Here is a 16,474-nt window from a genome sequence, read left to right as displayed (position 1 = left end):
GATCTATGTTTCTCTCTCTCTCTTAGTCTTTCCCTCCCCCTCTCTCTAAATTAGGTGGGAGTTTTAAGAGAACTTTTACCATACTTGTTTTCTATATTGATGTTACTGTACTTGTTTTTATGTCTAGAATCCTGGGATTCTTTTTTAAATTAAATTTGTTGGGGTGACATTGGTTAATGAGATTATATAAGCTTCGAGTGTACAATTCTATAATACATCATCTGTATAGTGAGTGCATTGTGTGCTCATCAACCAAAATTTAGTCTCCTTCCATCACTATATATCTGATCCCTTTTACCCTCTTCAACCTCCCCCAACCCTGATTCTTTTTCAATTGCTCTATTTCAGCAATTTCCAACCTTTTTCATCTCATGGCAGATAAACTACTAAAATTCTGTGGCACACCAAAAATGAGAAAAACTAGGTATAATTTTGATTAATTTACACAAATAATAGTAATTTAATTACCTACCCTTTTTGCTCTAAAATTAGTTTAAAAAAAAAGATTTTATTTATTTATTTTTAGACAGAGGGCAAGGGAGGGAGAAAGAGAAGGAAAGAAACATCACTGTGTGGTTGCCTCTGGTGTGCCCCATACAGGGGACCCGGCCTGCAACCCAGGCATGTGCACTGACTGGGAATCGAACCAGCAGCCCTTTGGTTCACAGGCTGGTGCTCAGTCCAATGAGCCACACCAGCTGGGGCCAAAATTACTTTTTAAAAAATCACATGCCTATACTTGTATATAAGGCTTTCTGGTACCAAGAATTAACCAACCAGAAGCAACCTTATTATGCAGTAAAACCAATAAGATGCAACTCCATTATATGACCTATATATTTATGGTTGAAGACAGAGCATTCACACCAGCAGCCAGTGTTGTGTTGGCTGTTGTCATTTTTTTTTATTTGATAGGCTAATGGAAAAGAGGTCAGTGCCTTGACTAGTCAAGTATTGCATGTTTTAAAAGTTCTTGTGGCACACTGGTTGAAAATCACTCATCTGTTTTAACAAAGAACATCTTTTTGAAAACTACTTATACATAGTTTACTATTACTCAAATGCATACCTATGGCCATGTAATTACTCTATGAGATATGTAAGGACTATTATTTCTATCTTAAGAAAGGAGAAAATTGACACTCTGATAAGTTAAATGACTTGAATTAGGGACTACTTAAGTGATAAGCCAAAAATTGTTCCACGTTCTTTTGGGTTTTGAATCTGAAATTTGTTTTATTATATATGTATTTTTTATCCTCACCCAAAGATATGCTTTTTTATTGACTTTAAAGAGAGCAGAAAGGAGAGGGGGAAGGGAGGGTGGAGAGAGAAACATGGATGTGAGAGAGAAACATTGATCAGTTACCTCACTGCCTTCCGTAGGCACCCTGCCCAGGAAATAAACCCGCAACTTAGGTACATGCCTTAACTGAATATGGAACCCGCAACCTTCTGGTGTACAGGGCGATGCTCCAACCAATTTAGCCACCTGGCTAGGGTTGAAATTCCTTTTCATATCTCATAGCCATTTTAGAAAAATAAGTACAGTAAAGAGATTATTTATAAGGAAAGAGTGAAATGTGTTTAATAGCATTTGGGCAAGGTAATCAGAAGTAGTAGAAAAAGCAGTAAACTAGAAATCAGAGGACCTACATTATTATTGTGCTTCTATCACTATGTACACTACCTTGGGAAAGTCACATCACCTCTCAGGCTTTAATATTCTCACTTTAAAAATGGAGAGTTTTGGACTATATCCTCTTGCTAAGGTTTCTTTTAATTTTAACATTCTATCATCCAAAATACAAATTTGACTAGAAAATGCTTGAATTTTCTTATATATCTAACTGTATTTTATGGACAGATAAGAAAGGAATCCTATTATAGACACCTCTTCTTGTCCCGTAAGTTCCCTGTTGACTTCTGGGAACATGTTTTTAATTAACCAAACTCATTATAAGACAAGCAGAAGAAACAGAATAAGCCAAGTAAGCATTAATAGCAGAAAAAATCTGAAAAACAAAAAGAATAGATGTACTGTAATCAATCAGATGGGCCTAGAAAATACATCTAATTTCATAAGTACTACAGGTACCAGAAGAAAAAGAAAATACCAACAATGTAAAAGACATAAGAGAAGCCATAATAATATAATGATTAAGAATACTTGATGTGAAATAGTCCAAAGTCTGAGCCCCACTCCTTAATAAGTATGGGAACCTGGGCAAGTTACTCAGGCTAAGCATCAATTTCCTTACCCATAAAATAAGATATGATTGTTAGAATAGAATGAGTAATAAATGAATATAGCAGTATAGTGCCTGTCACATTATTGATATTCATAAATATTTATAAATCAAAATTTGACATATATAAATCCACCTTCAATTATTTGAGACAGGTGATCTTTCTACACACACATATATATGTGTGTATGTGTGTGTGTATATATATATATATATATATTTTTTTTTTTTTTAAGATTTTATTTATTTTTCAGAGAGAAGGGAAGGGAGGGAGAAAGAGAGGGAGAGAAACATCAATGTGTGTTTGCCTCTAGCATGCCCCCCACCGGGGACCCGGCCCACAACCCAGGCATGTGCCCTGACTAGGAACAGAACTGCTGACCCTTTGGTTTGCAGTCAGGTGCTCAATCCACTGAGCCACACCAGCGCCAGGGTAGGTTTCATTCCATATGTTTTTAGTATCATATTTATAGCAACAAAATTTAACATAAAAAAAGGGTATCTTCTACCTGTTTATTATCTATATAGAGAAAATATGTTGATTTCCATGTTAATTTTATATCCTACTACTTATTGACGTAGAGATATATCAATTGATATTCTTGGATTTTCATAACAATTTGCAAAAAGTAATAGATCTACCCCCATTACTGCAATTTTTATAACTCCAATTTCTTTCTCTAGTTTATTTTTGTTGGTTAGCACCTCCAACACAATGTTAAGTAACAGTGGTAAGACTTAGTTCTTTTAGAGGAAATGCTTTCAATGTTTTTCTTTTAAGCATAATGCTAGATAACAACCTTCAAAATAACAACTCTAATTCTTATCTAATAGAAACAACAGGTCATCTGAGTCAGCACCGACATTTAGTTCGACACAGAAAAAAGCTTTACCTGTCACTTTAAATTATTTCTTCTTTCAACTTACTTTATAGTATCTGCAAAGCTGACTCGACGAGAGCTTTTCTTATTTCTCAAAGCATTAGGTTCCTAAGGGAAAAAATATATGGTATGATTCTTAATGAAACCACTGTAAATTAGGTCTCCAGAGTACTACAGGGAGCTCAAGTCTTATTCTGAAATAACTTGATATTATTATTAATTTTAGTATAAATTTGATTCTCCAAATACCCTAATGTAGAAGTACTTAACAAACACGAATATAATTTTCAATGTGAGTGAGAATAAGCATACTGGCACAAACAACATATATTTAAGGAGATTACTGCCTCTTTTCTCTTTTTTAAGTGAATGGCTATTTTGCTATCAAGAAGACAGAGAATAAAGCAAGTGATATGTGGCCTATTATGGTAACCTTACTATAGTATTTTTAAGATTAAAAAAATTTAATTGTAGTAAAATACACATAAAATTTACCATTTTAACCATTTAAAAAATTTGTATTTTATTGCGGTAAGAACACTTTACAAGAAACAGATTTTTAAAGGTAGAATATTGTTAACTGTAGGCACAGTGCTGTACAGATCTCTTGAACATGTTTGTTTGCATAACTAAAATTTTATACTGGTTGATTAGCAACTGCTCATCTCCCCCTCCTCTCTGCCCCTGGCAACCACAACTCTTCTGCTCTGTTTTTAGGAGTTTGACTATTTTAGATATCTCACATAAATGGAATCCTACTGTGAATCCTACTGTGTATTTGTCCTTCTGTGACTGGCTTATTTCAATCAGCACAATGTACTGAAGCATCTCAACCATTTTTAAGTGTGCAGTTCAGTAGTATCAAGTATATCTACATTGTTATGCAACCAATCTCCAGAACTCTTCATCTTGCAAAACTGGAACTCTATATCCATTAAACAACTCCTCTTTCTCTCTAACCTTTCTGTAACCACCATTCTATTTCCTGTCTATAAGAATCTGACTACTAGGTACTACTTAAGTGGAATTATAATTTTTTTTCCCTTTTGTGCCTGGTTTACTTCATTTAGCGTAACAGCCTCAAGGTTCATCCCTGCTGTAATAAGTGCCAGAATTCCTTCTTGTTTAAGGGTGAATAATGTTCCATTGATACCCCATTTTGTTTATCCATTCGTCAGTCAGTGGACACTAGGTTGCTTCCTCCCTTTGACTACTATCAACAATGATTCTATGAACAGAGGTGTATATCTCTTCAAGATATTTCTTTCAATTCTTTTGAGTACATACCCAGAAGTGGAATTTCTGGATCACATGGTAAATGTATTTTAACTTTTTGAGGAACCATCATACCATCGCAGCTGCATCATTTTATATTCCCACAGCAGGGCACAAAGATTCAAATTATTCCACATCCCTGCCAACACTTGTTATTTTCTGGGATTTTTTTGATGGCAGTCATTCTAATGGGTATGAAGTGACATCTCATTGTGGTTATGATTTGCATTTCCCTAATGATTACTGATGTTGAGCATCTTTCATTTTAATATACTATTTTTATTTTCTCTTATATTCCTTAATGAGAGCAAACATTATTACTCACATAGATACCAAACACAAAAAGCAAGACAAATAAAATCCACAGAGAATTTTACTGTGTTAATTCTGAACACCTGAATATAAGTCTTATTATAAAAAAAGAATCAGGAATATTTATCCTAGCAGATGATACAGGTGACCTTGAGCTTAATATGATAATACTGACACAGAAAATACTGGGACAAAAAGAGACTAATACAATTTTAATATGTGTCTTTTTATTCTTGAAAGGCTTTCTTTACAGAAGTCTTCCAAGGTCTAAAGTGAAGTATCCAGCATGGATAAAGACATGTGTGACAAGCAACTTATCACCTAAGTCAGTTCCTTCAGAACTGATCTTCAAAATGCAAACTCTGCTCTCTCAGTATTCTTAGAAGGCATGGTGGATCTAGGCAATGGGGTCTTACACACACTAGGGCTGTGTTCCTAAAAAGGTACTTATATCCACCTCTTTCTTGACCTGCTGTAGTCTCTGTAAACTAACTTTGACTAGTTCTATCAGAAGAGACAGGAAGGGAAATTGCTAGACTATTTCAAGTCTTCAATGGCTGGGGCTTTCAACTGCTCTTTAACAGTACCCTCAGATCTAAATACTAGCATATTTCTTACTAAAAAAAAAAGAAAAACAAATTTGTGTGATATATTAGAAATTAGTAGACTAGGGCTCTAATTTGAAGTCTGCTGCTAACTAGTTATGTGAGCTTAGACAAACATTTAACATCTCTTGACACCATATTTCTACCTATAAAATGAAGAAACTAGATTCGAGATTACTGGTCAGGTCCTGTTGATTTTAAAGTTCTATGACTCTATGAATCTGTCATTTAATCATTCAAAGTTCATTAAAAACATTTTTTAAAGTGGGATGGGAGGGAAGGAGGAGAGGGTAAAGGGAAGATATATGGTGATGGAAGAAAATTTGACTTCGGGTGGTGAATACACAATATGATATACAGACGATGTATCTTAGAACTGTACCCCTGAAACAGATAGAGTTTTACTAACAAATGTTGCCCCAACAAATTTTTTAAAAATTAAAAAAGATCAATGTCTCTGGTTATATTTTGTTTGCTTTTTTCTTCTGTTGATTATGTTCCAGTTAAAAGTGAGATCATATGGTATTTGTTCCTCACCACCTGGCTTATTTCACTTAGCATAATGCTCTCCAGTTCCATCCAACCAGAGACATTGAAGTTAAGAACAGTCTAACAATAGCCAGGGGGGAGTGGGAGGGGACAGTGAGGAAAGGGGATTACAGGAACTACTATAAAGGACACATGGACTAAATCAAGGGGGAGGGTGGTGATGGGGGAGGGAGGGGGGTTCAGCAGGGGTGGGGTAGAGGGATGGGGAGAAAAGGCATACAACTGTAATTAAATAACAATAAAAATTAAAAAACAAACATTTAAAAATATATACACATACTCTAGAACCTGTGCTGAGTGATGGAAAAATAGAAAAGAAAATACAGTCCTACTCTACTGAAAATTAATGCTGAAACAGACATTAAAACAAAAAATCCATACAAATATAAAAATTAAAATATGGCCCTGGCCTAGTAGCTCAGTTGGTTAGAGTGTTGTCCCAGTACGCCAAGGTTGTGAGTTCAATCTCCAGTCAGGAAAACTACATAAAGAAGTTATTTAGCCTGAAAATCAGGAAAGATTTCTTTGAGAGAATATCTTTTCTTTTTTTTAAGATTTTAATTTATTTTTAGAGGGGAAGGGAGGGAGAAAGAGAGAGAAATATCAATGTGTGGTTGCCTCTCATGTGGCCCCCACTGGGGACCTAGCCCACAACCCAGGCATGTGCCCTGACTGGGAATCAAACCGGCAAACCCTTGGTTTGCAGCCTGCGCTCAATCCACTGAGCTATGCCAGCCAGGGCTGAGGGAATATCTTTAAGTTGAAACCTGAAGTATGAGTTAGTAGTCAGATGAAAAGTTGGGTAGAAGGAAAGCATTTTAGTCAGAATGTGTACATGGGCTCTAATACAGAAAAAAGCTTAATGTATTGGAGAAATATAAAGATTACATCAACAAAATAAAAAGACAACCTACTGAATGGGAGAATATATTTCCCAACGATACATCCAAGTTTTCAGTATGTTTGAAAAAAAATTTAATAAAATTTTGGAAGAAAAGAGAAGAATGAAGGACTAGCCATTTAGTCAGAGGAAATACCATACGTAAACACTTGCAGGTTTGAAAGTTCATGTCTTGTTTGGGTAACTGTAAGCAATTCCAAATGGTGAGATACATATGTGGGAGTGGTAAGAAAGGAGGATGAAAAGTAAATGGGGTTTAAAAATTATGGGTTCCAACCTACTCAAGTGTTTGGATTTTAATGTGAAGGCCGCTGGATGCTTACTTGTTCATATTTAATTGAGAATCATTTATGATGCTCTCTCTTCATATGGCTAACCAATGAAAATAGTCATCTAGGAAGCATTTGCACTAGAAACATACCTGAACTACTTCATTCCCATCTCTGAGATCCCGAAGAGGACTCCGTGGGGGTTTCAAAATCTAGAAGTATGAGAATTATAAAAGAAAATCCAGAATATCCATTAATAATCAATTTCAAGTTATACCATGAGTAGAAAGGTAGAGATGCTAAAATTCCTGTAAAAACCTCTCAAGTTTCTCAAATTCATACTGTTCATCGCTATCCTTTGTGGCTTGTTTAAATATTTGTTATCTATTCCCTTCTCCCTCCCTTCCCACCTTCCCCAATTATTTTGTCAACTCTGATCCCACATGGTCTGGATGAAGCTCCATCCCAACCTAGGGCTACATTCCCAATATGTAGCCCTGGTCTAGAACAATCTCTCAGCAATAGTGACTGGCTCAGGAATGAGAACTTGACTCATATTGAGATAATCAAGTCAAATGATTCAATCCTGAGTTGTTTTTTTAAAAAATATTTATTTATTTTTGGAGAGAGGGGAGGGAGGAAGAGAGGGAAAGAAATATCATTGTTAGAAACACTGATCCACTGCTTCTCTTATGCACCTCACTGGAACCTGCAACGCACAAGTGCCCTGACCAGGGATGGAACTAGCAACCTTTCACTTTGCTGGACAACGCCCCACCAACTCAGCCATACTGGTCAGGGCTATTTTTTTGTTTGTTTGTTGAGGAAACAGACACTAGTTTTCATGTAGGACTTGAACTTGGAAGTCGGAAGAGCTAGATATACTGTAGTAACCACAAAGAGCCTGTCTAGTAATGGAGATTACCCAGAGAAAGCAGAAAGTAGTCAGAGTAAAAAAACTGAAAGGAAATCCTACTACTGATGATATTGTTGGAACCCATGGTCAATAAGTTGTGCCTAAAGTCATTCTTATCTTTGCAGAAATAAAAATAAAATAAAGCCATTCCTATCTTTGGATTTTAAAATTTCGTAACCAATAAATTTTGCCCTCAAATCAGTTTCAGTTGAAATGTTTGATGTCTTGCTACAGCTTTGTACACCAGTATGTGTGTCTGTGTATATCTTTTCTTTTTTTTTTTAAATCCTCACTTGAGGATATGTTTATTGATTTTAGAGAGACAGGAATGGAGAGGGAGGGAGAGGCATGGGGGGAGAGAGAGACGGAGGGAAAGAGAGAAACAGCGATGTGAAAGAGAAACTTCTAATGGTTGCCCCCTGGGATGCCCTGCCCTGACCTGGGATGGAACCAGCAACCTAGGATGTGCCCTGACCAGGAAGCAACTTACAATCTTTTCATGTACAGGAAGACACTTCAATCAGCTGACCCACCCAGCTGGGGCTAAAAATACTTTTAAACAGCTTTATTGAAATGTGATATATATAGCACACAATTCATAAAATTAACATGAAATTAATAAATATTGATTAAAAAATACACATTCTAATATATTTATAGAATTGTGTGACCAGGTTAAATATTTGAGTCATTATCCAGGGAACAATAGAAGCCAATGGGGGTGGGATGGTGATGCCACAGTCCAAATTACTGTTGTATATAGTCATTCAAAAAACATTAACAATTAACTTAAATAAATGTTTCTTACTGAGGAATGTCGTCTTCTAACAGGTCTCTCTATATTGTCACTGAAAGAGGAAAAAAACCTTACATATACACTGAAAAAAGACTGAATTTTCAAAAGTCCACAGCATCCTTTACATGCTTTTAAATGATTATCACTTTCACTTAACACCATTTTCATTTAGCAAAATTTATAACACTTTAAATTCAATATTTAGAAAGTCAGTATTTTAAAATATAAATTGTTTACTACAATACCATCTCTTAAAACACGATCACTACAACATAATTTAAATATTTAGAGGCAAAATTATAAGATAAATGGGCTATAAAATAAAAGGCTCTACCTCTGGTTTTACTACTGTGTAATTTTTAGAGCAGGTTTTGAAAATTTAAATGCCTATGGAGGCTACACACATACTTTTAGTAAATACAAGAAAAATAGGTGGGATGGAGACTGTAATGGAAAGCTGAAAATCTAATTGTTATATGAACTCTTGAGAGTTTGATATTTGGCAACTGATTCAAAAATTAAAAATCATTGCTTAGGGAAAAAATTATATATCTCTAATTATAACCAGGTCACCAGTTTGTGATGCCAATTTTAGACAAATCATTTCATTTCCTTGTGCCTCATTTTTCTCATCCTTAAATTGAAGAGATGAGACCTGGTCGCTAAAGCCTCTCTTAGCTTTGATTCTAGATGAGTTTATATAAGATATGGAAAGGAAAACCTATTGATAACTTGAAATCTTTTCCCATTCATTCAGGGTAAAAGAAGTAAATGTTATAAAGTCAATAGGTCTTACTAGTTGAAGAAGTATCTTTTCTCTGATACAGTTAAACATTTTTTAGAACTATTGCAGCAACTTACTTTTCTTCATTAGTCTCTGAGGACGTCGCATCCATTTTTGAAAAAAACCTTTTCTGTAACAAACACACAATAATAGAAAGGTGAGAAAGTACAATTCATGAAGAGATTAACAGCAGAATTTTGACTTCAGTATTATTTTCCAAGGGAATACCAAAAAAAAAAGAAGGAAAGCTTTACTATGGGAAGAAATTTTGAGGTATTGAACTATACACTCTAATATAGTCAATACTCCTGGAAAATTCTCATATTTAAGATAAAATCAGTGATTAACTCTGAATGGGATGATATGGGATTTAGTGGTTAAAATAAAAAAGTGCCCTAGTTTATAAAAGCTTATGGATTACATAATAATTGAATCCGAAAATGAAGTCAATTAGGTATCAAAACAGTGGATTTGCATAGTATGCATATTTATCTTACAAAAACTCAACTATAAGTACTCAGCAAAAATATTTTGTTTATTTTCAGAAACGAAAATAATGTTTTAAATAGTGCAGCTGGTTACACTTACAATTCCTTTCAATGAGTTTTTGTCTTGGAGAAAACAGGAGGCAAAACCTCAGTTGGTCTTAGTTCCTACCTACCCCATTACTATACGAGATTTTTACTTTAGGCATTAACTTTTGAACCTCACCCTGGGTAAGAAAAACTTCCATTTCAAAAAAAAAAAAAAGAGAGAGAATACTAGAGATTTGATTCAACAATATTAGTATTTCTACCACAACACTAAATTAATACCCTATACTCAAACTGTTATAATCAATGTTCTTATTTTTAGCAATAAGTAAAAACACCAATTATTTAAAAGATCTTATTTTACATGCTTTCATCATATATAACAAAAGCCAAATTAGGAAATGATTCTTTTTATTTTATTTTATTTTTAGACAGAGGGGAAGGGAGGGAGAGAGGGACAGAAACATCAATGTGTGGTTGCCTCTTGCACACCTCCTACTGGGGACCTGGCCCACAACCCAGGCATGTGCCCTGACTGGGAATTGAACTGGCGACCTTTTGGTTCACAGGCCTGCACTCAGTCCACTGAGCCACAGGAGCCAGGGCTAGAAAATAAATGATTTTTCATAATGAACCTGAAGTTCAAACTGAAATAAAAGTCTGTTTACTTCTTAATATCAATTCATTCAATTAGCTATCCATATAGTAAGATGATGGACATCTAAAGAAAGAAACAAACAAAAAGATGAGGGACATCTTCTAGGATTTGATCTCTGACCCTATCCTTTTGTCCTCCATCACTCTCAGTCTCACCCACTCTTCTGTTTTCACTTATCTCCTGTTCACAGGTAACACCCACATCTACTTAAAGTAATATTTAAAAATTTTTGTACATAGTATAAGAAGTTGATTTTACAAGATTGGTTTTTTAAAACATCTTCAATTTCCTCCTTCACAAAAGCAGCCACTTTACGCTAATTATTTTGTATTTCAAAAAAGTTCTTTCCTTGCCACCACCTCCATCTAACACACACAAACATCCACCCTACTCCACCACACCCAGATACAGTACAAGAAAAGAATACATGTCAATTTCACTGCCATAAATATAAAAATCCTAAATAAATAGCAAAAAGGAGCAATTTGTAAAAAGGATATATATCATGACCATGTTGGTTTTATTCCAAAAATGCAAAATTGGTTTAACATTAGGAAATTAATTGTACAATTAATCATACTAACGGATTAAAATGGAAAAATCATATGATCACCTCATCAGATGAAAAAAAAGTTTTATGAACTTTAACACCCTTTCATGCTTAAAACAAAAGAAAAACTTAGCAAATAGGAATAGAAAGTAAATTCCTTAATCTAACAAACAATATCGATTTAAAAAAACAACAGCAACAATCAACTTAATGGTAAAACTTGGAAAACTTTCTCTTTGAGATCAAACAAGTATGACAACTATTTACACTTGTCCAAACCATTATCAAGTCTTAGTAGTTCTATTTCCATTATACACGGTCTGTCCAGAAAAAGTCTAATCATTGTTAATATAATGAGAATGGTTTGCACAACATTGATATAACCTGGCAGTTAAGGAGAGTGGACTGGAATGCACATACATGAGTAATGATGACTTCACTGTACTAGTCAGTGGTAGCAGTAGACGCTGTTGAGTGAGCATGTGTACTGTGTGGTCTCACATTCAAAATGACTGAGTAAGTACAGCAACAAATCTGCATCAAATTTTGAGTTAAGCTTGTACATTCCTCCACAGAAACTATTCAGATGATTCAGAAGGCCATAGCTATGGGCAACCGGTGATTGGCAGCTTCATCATGACAACACGCCTGCTCGTGTATCATGTCTCAATCAAAGCTTTTATGAAACATCAAATCACCCAGCTGACTCAGCCCCGCTACAGCCCAGATTTGGTGCCCTGTGACTTCTGGCCTTTCCCAAAGCTAAAATCACCTTTGAAAGGGAAGAGATTTCAGACCATGGATGAGATTCCATGGGAAGAAAATACAACAGGGCAGCTGATAGTGATTGGGAGAACTATGTGAGGTCCCTAGGTGCCTACTTTGAAGGGGACTGAGGCGTCATTGTCCTATGTACAATGTTTCTTGTATCTTCTTCAATAAATGTCTCTATTCTTCATATTACATGGCTGGATACCTTCTAGACAGACCTCGTATACCCCAAATCCATTCGCTTCTATCTTTAGTACCACCACCATAGTTCAAGCTACCATTATCTCTCATGTACAATATCGTAAATATCTACCTTACTGGGGTACCTGCTTTCACTCTTATCCCCCTTCCCACCCACCCCGCCCGCCTGTCCGACATACAGGGAATTATCTTCTTAAACATAAATCACATTTTAGACATTCCTCTACTTAAAACCTTTCAATGGCTTCCCATTGTACTGAGATAAACTCTTCACCGGGACCTAACAAAGCTGTACAAGATCCTGTTCCTGGTTGCCTCTCAGACTTCATGCTGCATCTCTTACCCTTGTCTTACTCACTATGCAAGCCACACTAGCATTTCTATTCTTGCACACACAAAACTCTTTCCTGCGTCATTGAATTTATACCTGAATTTATATTTTCTTGGCAAGAAAGCCAGAAAAAGCACTCTTTGTGTTTTTTGTAGCATTACCAGTCTGTAATTTAAAAGTCTGTTATGTAAATTAATTATTCCTGTTATCTCCCCAGACTACCCTTGCCCCAACAGTAAACTATGAGAATAGGGCTGGTGTCTCTTATGTTCACTGTTACAGTCTCTGAGAACCTAGCACAGTACTCATTTGCTGAATGAGTAATTAAGAAACAATTCTTTAAAGTTATCTTTATGATCACTGTTGTGCATAGTTTTTCTTCTTTTGGCAATATTTTCAAATTCAGTGACATTCAAATTCACAAATAATGATATTTATACTATCAAATCAGAATCACCTGAACATCTTCACTGACTGAAATCCTCATCAAACAGCATTCCTGTCTAACCTACAGACTACTAGCTGGCACTTAAGTGATGAGATTAAAAAATTATTAAAGTCTTCTTTTCAAAATGTTTTATTTATTACGTAACTGTAAATTCCAACTTTAACAGAAATAGGAGACCCCAGATCCCCATGTTAAGCCTCATTTATAAAATGCTGTTATGGTTGAACTCTTGATCATTGCTACATTAGTTAATACTGATTGGTTCTGAAACTGCACCTGGAAACCAGGGGTGCTATAGCATATTCACAGAGGTCTCCTGAGATATTTTAAATGTTTGTGAGGAACAGCAGTTCTCAACATTGGTCAGGCACTGTGTTAACTACTAGCTGAAAATAGTATCCATTTATCCATTTGCATTACATTAGTTTTGATAACAGATTATTGCAAAGCTGGGTCTTTTGCAGATGCTGCAATATAAAGCAGTTCTTTTAAGTACGATGGCACTGGAAATGATGGAGGCAGTGTCCAATCTGATTCCAAGATTTGAGAAGTTGTGCAGTGTTCAACAAGCACAGATATCCAGTTAGTAAATAATTGTGATTATTAAGAATAAAATTAAAATATCTTTTCCTTCAATGTATGCATATTATTTTTTTAAATGGCTACTATGTGGTTAAGGCATAAATTCATTTCAACTTAGTAACAACTTCTAAAGTTTGTTTGGACCTAACTATTAAATGGAATCCTTAGGTATTTCTTTTGGCCTAAGGATACCATGAGCCGAGAAAGTTTGGGAACTATTAGTCTAAGTAACCCAGAGGTCTGCAAACTATGGCTACTGGACCAAATGGGTCCTTAAAAGTGGGTTTTTTACATTTTAAATGGATTGCAGAAAACAAAACACAACAACAAATAAAGAAGAATATATGACAGAGACCATGCCAGTGACCATGCAGCCTGTAAAGGTTGAAATATTTACTTAATGGCTCTTTCCCCACTTCTGCGTTTACATTACCAATAAAAGAGTTAATATGTTCCATAGTATCCACTGATAAAGGCTCTAGACTGGTGCTGTCCAATATAGTAGCTATTGAAGCTTAAATTAATTATAATAAAATTCTGTTCTTCGGTCACAATAGCCACATTTCAGGTGCTTAATAGTCACATGTGACTAATGAGTACCAAGTTGAACAGTATAGATATAAAACATTACCATTGTCACGGGAAGTTTTATAGGACAGCCGTCCTGTCAGTAGCTAGTTTTTAACACAGTTCCTCATTTATTAGACACATCATTAATATTACCACTCCAAACATTTTTACTCAGTTTTCATCTCTTTGACATCTTATAAACATTTCCAGCCATCACATAGTCAAGAAGAATTAAAGTTCTTTGAACCCAACCTTCAATTAGCAAAATCTTACATTTACCTCTGTAAATCATTTTTCCCTTCAAGTTACACTTCAAATGCCACGTTCTCTACAGGAAGCGTCCTGTAGTCTCCATCGTTAGAGGTATCCAATAAGGTTTTCCTTCTCTGTGCTCCCACACAGCTTTAAAAGGTCCTACAGTCCTTTACGTCGTCTAGTACGATAGGAATTCGGGTGCGCCATTTCCCTTCCTGGACTGGAAACACTTTCAGACCAGGGACTCTGACCCTCCCGCCCCCAGCCGGAGCACACGACAACGAGGAACCCAATACAGTTCGGAGGAATTCGACTGATTCAATTCAAGGGAAGTGAGAACTTCCATCTTAATATCTAAAGCAAACTCTGTTTCGTCTTCTCTGACATCTTTATCTTCAAAATTCCAATCAGCAATTTTTTGAGAATTTTTTTCTTAAACTCTAGTATTGAGATAAACAGTAAGGAAAGGGGCTTTAACTCGGAGGTCATAATGAACAGAGGAAGATTGATAAAAACTCGTTTGTGGCGAACGAATACTGGCTTATTTCCTAATGTTATTTTACCTGCAAAGCACCGAAAGTCTGTTCGGTGCTGCCAGCACTCCAAACACCGAAAATAAACCACGACAAGCCGAGAGTTTAAAATCACTTACTGCTGTCACTTCCTTTGTATCTAAGAAAAGATCGAGTCAGAAATACAAACAGCCGAGAGCTCCCCAGGGAAGAGCTGCAGGGGTGCAAGGAGGAATCCGCGGGCGCAGGCACTGGACAGCGGGGCGCCGCGGCCCGGGAGGCCGAGGGAGGCGCGGACACGCTGGCCTGGCCGGCCCGAGGGGCCCAGGGGTGGAAGGGCCGTGCTCGGGAGAGGGCGGCGGCACCACGTGCAGACCCAGGTGAGGAAAGAAAAGAGCCCCACTCGGGCCCAGCGCTTTCCTGGGCCGCCCGGCTGACGGAGCGTCCCTCAGCTTCCACCGCTGGACGTTCAGAGAGCACTCAGACTATACCTAAAGCACCGCCCCCCGCCCGGAGCCCAGAACGAAAGGATCGTTTTCTTTACCAGCCGTAGCTTCCCGCTTGATAAAGTCTCCTCTGACTTGTTTGGGGTCTGCAGTCCTCAAAGAGATGGCTCACCACCGCCAGTCCCGTCACCTCACAGGGCCTAGACAGCCTCCGTGCAGTATTCAAATCTAACCGCCTAGATGACGCGCAAGCGCAAAGACGCTCTAAGCGTCGGCTCCGCCCCTTAGACGCCAAGGGACCCCATTTCGAAGACTCCCTTAATCCAGCTTCCTTTCCAGCCTGTATGCCAATTTATATCCTTCAAGGTTTCTCACTTTCTACCGTATTGCCTTTGTTTTACCCATTGAGATCCCCTATATCATGGGAGCAGCCATTTTCTTTTGATTACTTAACTATAAAAAAGATCGGCGCTTTGCTTCCGTACAAAATGGCGGCCATCATACTATTACGTCACATCCCCCCTGGTATTACTCCCTATAGCTACCAAGGAGAGGGAGACTTCTGGGACGAGGTGGCCGAGTGGTTAAGGCGATGGACTGCTAATCCATTGTGCTCTGCACGCGTGGGTTCGAATCCCATCCTCGTCGAAGTTAAGTTTTGCCTCAAATTTCAAGAGATCAATAAATTTATTTACGGGGACGAAATAGTTTAATAGATTTCAGTTGTGGGTTACTGGTCAATTTGCTCTGCTACCACTAATCAAAAACTTGAGATATTTAAAAAACGGCTTTTGGAGCGTTCGAACCTCACAGATAAGGAAAAGGGAAGGAATGCTAACAGTGCTGCTAAAAATGCAGAGTCGCTATCAATTTGGATGTAAGCAATTCTGATTTTAACGCTGGTGTAATGGTTTTCGCTAACCATTTTAAGATTGAGCGTCAGGAGCGCCTAACATAGGATGCAGTGGCTAAAGCAAATCAAACAAAAGAGGGATTGCCTGTTGCTTTATAAAAGCATATTCTTGGTTTTGACACAGGAGATAAAGTTTTTAATGAAGCTGCTCAAATTCTGCGATTGCT

At 36.8% G+C, this 16,474-nt stretch overlaps 1 protein-coding gene and 1 non-coding gene across 5 annotated transcripts in view; one reads left to right on the top strand and one right to left on the bottom strand.

Moving 5' to 3' along the window:
* The window catches only part of KNL1 (kinetochore scaffold 1), a 66,118-nt gene extending 50,402 nt beyond the window's left edge, over window positions 1-15,716 (bottom strand). The window contains exons 1-5 of one of the 4 annotated variants that reach the window (XM_045201932.2): window positions 15,493-15,716; window positions 9,615-9,667; window positions 8,766-8,805; window positions 7,194-7,253; window positions 3,177-3,238 (exon numbers count right to left, since the gene is read on the bottom strand). In XM_045201932.2, coding sequence (XP_045057867.2) covers window positions 3,177-3,238; window positions 7,194-7,253; window positions 8,766-8,805; window positions 9,615-9,649 — 197 coding nt within the window. In that variant the 5' untranslated portion in view covers window positions 9,650-9,667; window positions 15,493-15,716. Of the gene's footprint in view, window positions 1-3,176; window positions 3,239-7,193; window positions 7,254-8,765; window positions 8,806-9,614; window positions 9,668-14,460; window positions 14,533-15,492 lie in introns of those variants that run through there. The other 3 variants (XM_045201933.3, XM_045201934.2, XM_045201935.2) reach the window with 3 other exon arrangements.
* Window positions 15,717-15,960: 244 nt separating this feature from the next.
* TRNAS-GCU (transfer RNA serine (anticodon GCU)) lies at window positions 15,961-16,042 on the top strand. Its single transcript has one exon. It is a non-coding gene; the product is annotated as a tRNA-Ser (tRNA).
* Window positions 16,043-16,474: the final 432 nt, after the last annotated feature.

This window comes from Desmodus rotundus, chromosome 7 (assembly GCF_022682495.2).
Source record: "Desmodus rotundus isolate HL8 chromosome 7, HLdesRot8A.1, whole genome shotgun sequence".
In the NCBI taxonomy this organism is placed as follows: Eukaryota; Metazoa; Chordata; class Mammalia; order Chiroptera; family Phyllostomidae; genus Desmodus; species Desmodus rotundus.
The sequence above is the reverse complement of the archived record's forward strand: the minus strand, read 5'-3'. Positions and strand labels throughout refer to the sequence as shown.